General features: G+C 46.2%; 1 protein-coding gene across 1 annotated transcript in view; it reads left to right on the forward strand.

Moving 5' to 3' along the window:
- LOC147724582 (fibrocystin-L-like) overlaps nucleotides 1-12073 on the forward strand; it is a 2246326-nt gene that overhangs the window by 1863563 nt on the left and 370690 nt on the right. The window contains exon 71 of the mRNA XM_086918063.1: nucleotides 199-321. Within this exon, the coding sequence (XP_086774189.1) occupies nucleotides 199-321 (123 nt within the window). The remainder of the gene's footprint in view (nucleotides 1-198; nucleotides 322-12073) is intronic.

Genomic DNA, 12073 nt, shown 5'->3' on the forward strand with positions numbered 1-12073 from the left:
ACAAAGCTGTGTGTGCTCTGAGTGTCACATTAAAGTCCCAGATCCTCATGTGTGAAACTGGAGGCCATGCAGGGTCTGCAAAAAGCAAGAGGCAAAGAGGTGAACTGGATGTACTTAACAGCTGGCAAGTTATTTTCCTCTCTTTTCACATGTACTTTGCCTCATGTCTAATTTCCTACATGAAATGCTCCCTTACAGACCACAGAGAGTGTGCAGATAAACAACGTGACCCTTGTGGACAACGGAATGGGAATTTTCTCCATCATTTACACACCCTCTGCAACTACGCATGCGCAGTCAAAAAAAATAGTAGTAATCAAGGTGAGACAATTTCTCCTGTGTCAATGTTTTATTTGTATGTAAGTGTATTCCCGAAAGAGGCAATGTGTGTGAAGGAAGATTAAGTAAAAATTACTGATAGGTACTTTCATGAAACAACCCTACCGCATGTTTTGTTATTCGCATGTCGTAGGCGCTGGAAGTGGGGGTGGGGGGGAGAAAATGCTGCAGCAACCCCAAAATAATAATACTGCAAATCAGAAGGTGAATGGGAAATAAAGATTAGTTGTGTGTTCATAGACAGACGTCAAATGTCAGGTATATCTGAAAACTAATACCTATTTTTTTTAGCATTGACATTAGAATTTAGTTTTCATGGAATGCAAAGTGAGAGGATTTTGTGAAGTGATCTTGCTGGGGCACAGGGAGCATGAAAGGAAAGGCTGTAGGATGTCATTTTTTTTCTAACTCAAAACAAAATTGAAATACCTGTAAATCAACTGTACACGTATTTCATAATATATAAGAAGGTAAGAACGTGCAAATGAGGCTGATTTTTAATTCTGAGATGTGACGGAAACAAAGATTTTAATACCATCAAAACAAATCAAATCATTTTACTTAATGATGCCTAAATGATAAATATTCACTGAAACCTGTTTTTCACCAATTATCATTTGTGGGCTGTATAGATTTACCAAAAACTGTATGTGTAAATATAGTGTCCTTTTGTACGAAATTGGTTTTCTGATTGAGGGGGGAAAGATCCTTCTCAAGCAACAACAACAGTCCTTGTAAGTGTAAACCACAAATGTCACCAAATTGACCGTGCATAACCTTCTTGTAGTTTCGCAGAAAAGCAGACAGGGTTAACTTAAAGGGACTGTGCTAGGTATTTATGCAGCACCCAAACAGTAACAAAGTGAAAAGACAACAAAAGAAAAAATTCCAAACCAATTGAGAAAAATAGAGTAAATTTTAATAACCAAATGATTAAAATCCAATCAGTAAAACCAAAGTTATGAATTTATAAAGTTGTAAGGGAAAATAGCATCCACCCTCAGGTATCTGGTCGCAAGAAACCGGGTCAAAGTAATGCTAAGGGCAATTGAGCAGTGAATTGGGCCCAGTCTCTGCTTACCTTCGGACTTTAAATGATTTTTGAAGAAAGGTTCCTGAGAAAGTAAAGTTAAGAAGGGCAAGGCATCACGTGGTGTCCGCAGAGAAGTTGTCGGCATCAGAGTTACATGGCTGACCTAAAGCAAAAAGGTAGTCCTTCTGGGGTCCAGGGCTGTCCTCCTGATGTCCTCTGCAGGTTCAGGAGGGTACTAAAGAGTTGGTGCCAGGATCCAATATTTATAACTGGTGCCAATATTTCAACTGGGGGAAATTTCTAGGCCACTCCCACATCTGATTCTGGAAAGTTCCTTCCTTCCCCTGCCCAGGCTCCAAGTAGTTAGGCTGACGAAATTGTGGTGTCAAGTTCCTTTGTGAGTGTGTTGGACGCGGCTCTTTGAAATGTAGGTGGGGCAGGAGAAAGCTATGCCACACCCATCCTGGCAGGATGGCCCATCATGCAAGTGCCTAGCCCCCCTTCGTCTCACTGTCTGGGAGGAATGCACTAAGGCAAGCTGCCAATCAATTCACAGTCATATGACATAGAACTCGGGCTGCAGGCATCAAATGGTTAGGGCAGGAAAAACCTACATTTCTAAAGTTGCTTCTGAGGGGTTTAAATACTTGGGTATTTTCATTACATCTGAGACTAAACTTCGCTATGAGCGTAACCTTCTCTCACCATTACAAAGATTAAAGCGAGAGGCCGCGACATGGAAGGCGCTGCCGCTGTCACTGTTGGGAAGAAAGGCACTCTTCAAAATGATGTTCCTTCCATGCTTCCTATATGTCCTGCAAAACTCCCCTGACCTTTTTCCGTTTAAGTTCTTCAGTGAAATAGAGAGCATCCAAAGGGACCTGCTGTGGGACGGTAGACCACGTATAGCATTACACAAACTCATGCTCGGGTGGTACGACAGAGGCATAGGGCTCCCACATATAAAAAAATACTACGGGGCGGCTCAGCTGGCAGCCGTGAATCACTGCACGTATCGTCTCGGTGACGACCCTGGATACAGGGTGGACAGAGGGCTATCCCTAGGGGGACCTTAACAGCACTTTACTCCAGACCCAACAGATATGCGTTAACGGGACCCACAAAATACTCTGTCCAACTCTGGCACATAGTAAATCATAGACTAGGATGGGACCCAAAAACTCACACCAGCCACTCCACTATGGGACGCGGAACAACTAGGCTCCATTCGGAGGACAAAAGCGTTTGATAAATGGGCCATCATTGGGTTGTCGCAAATAGGTGACCTCTGGGGGGCAGGCCAGGTGGTCTTGTTTGTCTCACTTCAGCAAACATATCAGTTAGCTGACACAGAATATTTCATAAACTTGCAAGTCCAACACTCCCCCAAATCTCACCTTCCAAAGGGGTCCTCCCCACCAGAATTCTCTCCACTGGAGGACAGATTGCTTGACGGCTACCTGCCTGACAAGGTAATTGCCCTCACTTACAAAAAACCTGTAAACAACGCTCCAGATCCGCTAGTACCACTTTGGAAGTGAAGGGAGAGGGATGGGCTAGTACTAGATGATGAGGAGTAGCACGAAGCGATTGCCTCCCCACAGGAGGTCACAATTTTGTCCAGACTTCGCCCTGTTCAGCTAAAACTTTTCACAGAACCTATGTCTCTGGACCCCATCTGGCACACATGAGTAGGGCAAATGATGGGCTATGCAGGACGCAATGTAGCCTAGAGGGCTCCTTTTTACACATTATATGGAAGGGCAGGTGGATTCAGGAATATTGGAGGAAGGTGCACAAGTGCATGAGTCGTAATCAGGTCTGAAGCCAAGAGGTGTTTCTTGAATGTGTGGGAACCCACAGACCTCAACAGTAAGGGTAAGCTATGGGCAACTTTGAGTTAAATGATGGCCAAAAAAAACATTTCTTGTTTGTGGGGAGCGAAAGCACTGCCTGCACTAGCAGCCTGGAAGGCGGACATGGATTGGTCATGGAAAAAACTGTCTATGTAGCACCTGGTTGCCCCCAAAAGTGGATGGCAGTTTGGGGCAGATGGAATGTATATCGTGGAAATGTATCTGACCCCCTGCTCTTCCCTCTCTAGACGATCCAACATCACCGTAATCATAATAATAAGCATGTCTCGCTATGTAGAGAGTGCTGATGTGTGACAGTCAACTCCCCAGAACTGTGCTACTGGAGCTAATGTGTTCATGTATAGATGTGACCGCTATGTTTCAATAATAAAAACTGAATATATAAACAAAACAAAAATCCCACTTTACGGTAAAAGCGGATTCTAAATTACAATTCATTTTAAAACAAACATGACTGTATCCAATCAAAAGTTAGCAACTGTAAAATGTAATAAGGTAACTCACTGTTACAGGAGTTTCATAGACAGAATTGGGCCCAGGTCATTAAAGATACAATGGGGGGCCTGGCCCCGGAAATAGAGATAAATAATGGCCTAAGACAGGGCTGCATATTGGCCCCACTTCCATTATATTTTTCTTGCAGAGCGACCTTCTTGTTTGACGACTGATACAAGTGCAAGCCCAAAAGTAAATGGGAAGCATTTGTACTGTCTACTGTATTCAGACTATTTAGTGAACCTGGATCAGACAGAGCTGGGTCTGCAAAGGAAGCTAAATGAGTTCAGCACATATTGTGAAACTAAACTCCTCACTGTGAACATGGATAAAAGAAAAATCCTGTGCTTTGGGAAGAGAGATTAAAAGTTTAACTGTTTTTTGGGGCAAACGAAACTAGAGATTGTCAACGAGTACAATTACCTTGGAATGTGGTTTGACAAGTCTCTAAAATTGGGCATGCACCTGGAGGCCCAGAAAGTAAAAGCCTTAGCCTCATTTAGCGGGTTGAAACAATGTAATCGTAGTTATGGTGCTATATCCCATAGACCTTTGTTGAAGGTCTACAACGCAATGATCCCCCGCAATTGCATTATGGTGCAGAATTTCTATGCATAGGTGGGAAAAGTACTTGGGACAGTGAGGAAGGGAAATGTTTAAATGCATCGCCTAGCTCATCAATGTTACAGGCAATTAGACTGGAGCTAGACGTGACCTCATGGAACGTCCAGGTGCAAGTGGGGTTACTTAGATTTTGGAAACGGCTAGGTTAAGGAGAAGCTATGAAAGTGTCACGATGGTGTATGAAGGAGATTCAGTCCAGTGAATTAAATTGGGCTAAAGCAATAAGAAAGAAGCTATATTCCATTGGTGAAAAGTTGAAGGTGAAAATTGATCCGCAGTCTCTGCATATTGATGAATCAAAAACTATACTCAAATCTTTAGGGAAAGAAAGGTCAAGATTGAATGACAATAAGTACCTGTTAAGGATAGATTCTGTGCAGTTCATGATAAATAGCTGTAGGAAAGAAAATTGGTACCCCTACCTATACAACCTACTAAATCAATTGTCCAGAATGGAAGTATTTAGGCTGAGAATCGGTATTAATCCTGCTCGGTCAAATGATAAAATAAAGAAGGAACTGATGCAACCAGGCGGTAGATGCACATGCAGGATCGGGATGAAATGCGATTGTTTACATATTTTTATAGACTGTCACAAATTGGTACGCCAGCGAAAACAGTTCTTACAACCAATTTTCCTAAAATATGGTACTGAGTCACGTACGCAAGTAATTGAGCTCCTTACGGACATGCAACATCTTGATATTGCAATAGCTGTGGCAAAGTTTATTCAAGCTGCTAAAAGGTTGCTTATTGAATAGGGAAGGGAGGGCTTGGTTGAGTAAGGATGCATAGAGATTTTAAGTGTTATCCTTTTTAAATGTTTTAAAACAGGATTTTAATAATATTTGGATAATATATGTGATAATTGAATGTGTTTATAATTATGTAGGGAATTGTTTTTACAAAATTAGGTTTGGTGTTAGGAAAAATTAGTCTCCTTTAATGGAATAAGATGGTGAATTTGTAACAATTTTGGGAATTTTATGAACAATTCTAGGTTTTATCTGGTTTAAAGAGCAATGGTCTGAATAAACTTTACTTTTGATTGACCATTGGTTAGGACAGGGAAAGGCTACATTTCTAAAATGTGGTATTTCCAGAATTGTGGCTTAAAAATCACACTTTACAATAAAAGCTGGTTCTAAATTACAATTCATGTTAAACCAAACATGACTGTACCCAATCAAAAGAGGTCAATCTATTCTAACTGCCACCGATCACTGCCTGCCTGCTCATTACCATTTACAGTGGGATAGAAGGACTACATCCCCCATGCTGCAACGCGAGCCACCCACACCATCACCCATGCCCGGATGTGCTTAAATTGCTGCCAGGGTTCCTCAGTACGGGAGCTCAACCTAAACTAACTGCCACCGATCACTGCCTGCCTGCCGGTTACCATTTACAGTGGGGGAGAGGTATTATATCCCCCACATTGCAACGTGAGCCGCCCACGCCATCACCCGTTCCCGGAGGTGCTTCAATTGCTGCCTTGGTTCCCGCAGCGTGGGAGCTCAACTAATCTAACTGCCACTGATCACTGCCTGCCTGCCGGAACCCATTACCAGCGGGGGAGAGGTACTACATCCCCCACGCTGCAACGCAAGCCGCCCACACCATCACCCACACCCGGAGGTGCTAAATTGCGGCCAGGGCTCCCGCAGCGCGGGACACGCACTGGCGGACCCGTCCACGCCCATCGGAGCCCGGAATAGGCTGGACTGGGGCCCTCTTTGACATTTGGTTACTTGCAAATGACCATACCTCCCAGCCTTCAGGTACTGTTGGCACATTACCACCTATGATATCAGTATTAGCGTTGCATTGTATTATTGTATCTTGGCTATCGACTGCTTATGATTTGAGGATCCATCATGAATAAGCGTAAATGAGTAGCGACAACCCTAGATGTACTCATTGTTAGGGCGGAATCGTTGCTGACCCATGAGATTGAAATGAGAGAGCTACGACTCTCCATAGACTTAAATGAAGGCGGGGCGTTGACATCCGAAAATCTAAAGGCATGAAAGGTCCCAGTGCCGATAATCATGTAACTAATCATGTAACATCACTAACTAATTATGTTAGTACACAGACTGATGTTGTTTTCCTTCGCCAAGGCATGATACCATTGGGGACGTTGATCTTGCCACTGCCGTGGAGACTGCTCTGGAAACTGCATTAGCCCATATCAAAGAACTGATCGACAGGGCTTTCACCCTTCTATGGGAAAAGTTAGAACTTGTGGACATTGATATGGACAATTAAATTGGTAGTAAAGCGCTTTCTCATCCTGATGCCATTGCGGGGGAGGGCTCGCTAATGCCAGTAGATGCTAATTTAATATCTAATTTATGAATTCCAAGCGCGACCCTGCACAAAGAGTCCCTATCTGCAAATTTTTGTATAACATGCCGCAAATCAAAAGAACCCCTTGTGCTGAAACCTAGCCCCGAGCAGGGGAATACACAGAATGCATCACGGGAGCTTAACACAAAGAATTTGGGTCCATGTAGCAGTCACTCTGAACGCTTAAATTCTGGTACCATATCAAGTGACCCGAGCGGGAGCACAATAGATAGCTCAAGTAGTAACTGCCAGAGGTGTAACACTGATGTTTTGAGCCTACCTCCAGCCACTTGTCCTTATGTATTAGTTCTGGCCAGTGTTCACACTCTTATAGGGGACCAGAGGGAGTTTTGGGTTGCCCTACGCAATAAGCCTGTGGATTGGTTAAAAAAGCACAAAAGGTTTCACCCATCCGACATGAATGAGATCCTTATGATCCGTAGAGTTGGGTGGGTTGGTCAATCCCCTAAGATCATCAATGGCAACTGTATTGTGATCAACCTTCGCATGCCCCATATGGTTTTGTCACCTATTAAGATTCTGTGAGCAAACATTTATCCAAAGCCCCAGCATTTGTGCGCTCCCTCTGGGTTAAACCAATCAATCAATCACGTCATTTGTATAGCGTACTACTCACCCGGAAGGGTCTCAAGGCACTGGGGGAGGGGAAAGTTACTGCTCGAACAGCCAGGTCTTGAGCTGCTTCCTGAAGGCGAGATGGTCTTGGGTTCGCCGAAGGTGGGTGGGGAGAGAGTTCCACGTCTTGGCTGCCAGGTAGGAGAAGGACCTTCCTCCGGCGGTGGCTCTCCGGATGCGTGGTACCGCGTGGCCGGTCAATCGTAGCTGGCGGGTGGGCGTGTAGAAGGTCATGCGGTCATTGAGGCCTTGTGTGCGTGAGTGAGGAGTCTGAACGTGATTCTCTTGCTGACGGGGAGCCAGTGCAGGTCTCTCAGGTGTCCGGTGATGTGGCTGTGTCGGGGGAAGTCGAGGATGAGTTGGGCGGAGGCGTTCAGGATGCTTTGGAGTCTTTTTTGAAGTTTCGCTGTGGTTCCGGCGTTGAGGGTGTTCCCGTAGTCCAGTCGGCTGGTGACGAGTGCCTGGGTGACGGTCTTCCTGGTTTCCGTGGGGATCCATCTGAAGATCTTGCGGAGCATGCGCAGGGTGTTGTAGCACGAGGATGAGACAGCATTGACTTGTCTGGTCATTGACAGGGAGGAGTCCAGGATGAAGCCCAGGTTGCGTGTGTGGTCCGTCGGTTTGGGAGCGGTGCCCAGGGCCAGGAGCCACCAGGATTCGTCACAGGCGGAGGGTGATGATCCCGGGATGAGGACTTCTGTCTTGTCCAAGTTCAGTTTAAGCCGGCTGTTCCTCATCCAGTCGGCGACGTTTTTCATCCCTTTGTGTAGGTTGGCTCTGGCGGTGGTGGGGTTGCTGGTGAGGGAGACGATGAGCTGGGTGTCGTCAGCGTAGGGGATGATGTTGAGGTTGTGCTGGCGTGTGATGGCTGCGAGGGGGCTCATGTAGACATTGAAGAGGGTTGGGCTGAGTGAAGATCCTTGTGGTACGCCGCAGATGACTTCGGTGGCCTCGGATCTGAACAGAGGGAGGCGGACTCTCTGGGTTCTTCCGGTGAGGAACGAGATGATCCATTCCAGCGCTTTTTCTCGAATTCCGAAGTTGCTGAGGCGCTTCACTAGAGTTCGGTGACAGACGTGTTGAATGCCGCAGAGAGGTCCAGGAGGATGAGGGCCGCTGTTTCCCCGTTGTCGATCAGGGTTCTGATGTCGTCGGTGGCTGCGATCAGGGCGGTCTCGGTGCTGTGGTTGGCTCGAAACCCGGACAGCGAGGGGTCGAGGGATCCGTTTGTCTCGAGGAAGGTGGCCAGCTGTTTGTTGACGGTCTTCTCAATGACTTTGGCCGGAAAAGGAAGGAGCGAGATGGGACGGTAGTTCTTGAGGTCGGTGGGGTCCGCCATTGGTTTATTCAGGAGGGCGGTCAGCTCGGCGTGCTTCCAGCTCTCCGGGAAGGTGGCTGTGTGGAAGGAGGAGTTGATGGTGTCTCCGAGATGTGGTGCGATGGTGGCGTCGGCTTTGTTGAAGACGTGGTGTGGGCACGGGTCGGTTGGTGATCCGGAGTGGATGGAGTTCATTGTGCGGGTGGTGTCTTCGGTGCTGATCGGGGTCCAGTTGCAGAGGGTGGTGGTGGCGGGTGTTGGTTCGGTGGTAGGGTGCGTGGTCTGTGCGTCGAAGCTGTTGTGTATGTCGGCGATCTTGCGGTGGAAGAACGAGGCGAGTGAGTTGCAGAGGTCTTGCGAGGGAGTGATGTCGTTATTTTTATAAACCGCAATTTAGCCTCACTGCAAATATGTCTGCCCCCCTCCCTGTTTCCAATAGGTTTCAGGACTTATCAGATCTGGATATTCAGGATTGACAACCATCCCTACTTGAATATCAACCTTACCCTTCTGAAAAATCTCAGGTTTTTGTATCCCTCCCCCACCCACCCCTCACTGACACGTTAGATGACCAGCAAGTCATATCTAAGGCCAAGGGTAATACAGATTTGAATATTTTGAGCTGGAATGTAGCAGGCCTGCAGTCTAGGTTTGGTGACCTGGTCTGGCTATGTTTAATGAATGAACAGTACATAGTTATGTTCCAACAGACTCTGGCTCCCGAAGAATTACAAATTAATGGATTTCATTGCTATAACATTGTAGCCCCTACTCCTAAATTTGGTCACCCCTAGGGGGGTTTATACATTGGGATTAACATTGCTGCTGGAGGCAGCATCAAGCTTTTACCAACCAACTGTCGTTATTTGCCAAGTCTAACTGTATCAAAGAAGAGTTTATTTTTATTTGGTTAATTTTTATAATGATTTTTACTCCATCCCTAATGGGAACTTCATTAAACTTTTTGATATTATTTTTAATCGAGATTGCCAGCAAGAATCAGCTAAATCCATTGGTATCCTTTTAGGTGGTGATTTTAATGCAAAACTAATAGACACACCACATAGCATAGGGTTTCACAATTTCGGCCCTACCTGTCGCAGGGGCGCAGAGTTGGCTATGTTCCTGAGTATGCATAACCTCACCAATGCTGTGACATTGTGGGCGCATCACACGCAAATATTTATCCTGTGCCAACATTCAGAGGAAGGGGGTGTTCTTCAACTATAGAGTTTGTCTTTATTTCCCTCCTCCTCGTAGATTATTTAATGGAAGCAGAAGTTATCACTATGAGTCAAGGGGACCATAACCCAATAAAAACAGTATTGAGATTAGCCGCCCGACCCATGTTTACTTCTGAATGCGCGGCCAGGAATTTAACGCCCTCCACCAACAATTTAAGACTGATATGGAGGGGTATCGACAAAAATGAACTGTTTCAGACATTGGTGAAGGCCAATATGCACCTCATAAATTAATGTTTATCAGCCCAAGATCCATACCCTGAGGCTGTCCATAATGTTATTAACCCCTTCCACGCTGATGACGAGCTGGGCTCGTCATGGCATAGCCTCCTCGCACGCTGATGACGAGCCCAGCTCGTCACGTAAAGTGCGTTTTCGCAAATCCCAGCGTGCGAGCGGAATTCCGCTAGCGCGCATGGTGTTAAACTCTGCCTAGCAATTAAAACCCTCTTGTCAAAACCTATCTCTCTGGAGAAATAAGGTCCCAGATGGTTCGATCACGAGTGCTCTGAGGCAAATAGACAATTGGGCAGAGCCCTATCATCTAACCCAAGGTGTAACCTAGAAGTGAAATTGGCCAGGCAGTGGTATAAAACTGTGATTTCTAATCGGGAGTGGGAAATTCTAAAAGACCGCTGGGTAGCACTAGCCAAAGCCGCAAACATAAAAAGAGGCGACACATTCTGGACAGTAGTGAGGGATTCGCGATCCATGGGGCAGCTACTAACTCCTATTAGCTGTATGATTGCAATTTAGTTGTGGGAAAACCACTTCACAAAGATTTATGCTGCCCCCACACAAGAGATTAACACACAAGATGATGGAAGGAATGTTGCACAATGGCAAAACATTCACCCCTAGTCACAGATCTGGGTTTAATCCATCATTATTTTGCTTACCAAGCCACCCCAGTTCAGACATGGCCATATGCAAATCAGTCTTGACCCCTTGCCTCATGGGAACAGTCTAGATCGAACTACCAAGCCATGTCTTCCCTGGACCGGAATCAAGCATCCTAGGACCGGTTTCTGGCTATCAGCCTTCATCAGCCAGGATAGCTTGACTCCAGTGGCATAATGAGCACAGGACCCACATCTGGGCATACCCTTCCCACATAGGGTGAATAGCAAAACACACAAGATGATGGATGGAATGTTGCACAATGGCAAAACATTCACCCCCAGTCACAGATCTGGGTTTAATCCATCGTTATTTTGCTCACCAAGCCACCCCAGTTCAGACATGGCCATATGCAAATCAGTCTTGACCCTGTGCCTCATGGGAACAGTTCATGTCTTCCCTGGACCGGAATCAAGCATCTTAGGACCAGTTTATGGCTATCAGCCTTCATCAGCCAGGATAGCTTGACTCCAGTGGCTTAGAGAGCACAGGACCCACATCTGGGCATACCCTTCCCACATAGGGTGAACAGCAAAACACACAAGATGATGGACGGAATTTTGCACAATGGCAAAACATTCACCCCCGTCACAGATCTGGTTTAATCCATCGTTATTTTGCTCACCAAGCCACCCCAGTTCAGACATGGCCATATGCAAATCAGTCTTGACACTGTGTCTCATGGGAACAGTCCACGTCGAACTACCAAGCCATGTCTTCCCTGGACCGGAATCAAGCATCCTAGAACCGGTTTCTCGCTATCAGCCTTCATCAGCCAGGATAGTTGACTCCAGTGGGGTAGTGAGCACGGGACCCACTTCTTGGCATACCCTTCCCACATAGGGTGAACAGAAAAACACACATGAGGATGGACGGAATGTTGCACAATGGCAAAACATTCACCCACTGTCACAGATCTCGGTTTAATCCATTGTTATTTTGCTCACCAAGCCACCCCAGTTCAGACATGGCCATATGCATATCAGTCTCGACCCCGTGCCTCTTGGGAACAGTCCAGACCGAACTTCCAAGCCATGTTTTCCCTGGACCGGAATCAAGCATCCTAGGACCGGTTTCTGGTTATCAGCCTTCATCAGCCAGGATAGCTTGACTCCAGTGACGTAGTGAGCTTGGGACCCACGTCTGGGCATACCCTCCCCACATAGGGTGAACAGCAAAACACACAAATGATGGACGGAATGTTGCACAATGGCAAAACATTCACCCCCAGTCACAGATCTGGGTTTAATCCATT

The sequence above is a fragment of the Lissotriton vulgaris genome, chromosome 4_1 (assembly GCF_964263255.1).
Source record: "Lissotriton vulgaris chromosome 4_1, aLisVul1.2, whole genome shotgun sequence".
NCBI lineage: Eukaryota > Metazoa > Chordata > Amphibia > Caudata > Salamandridae > Lissotriton > Lissotriton vulgaris.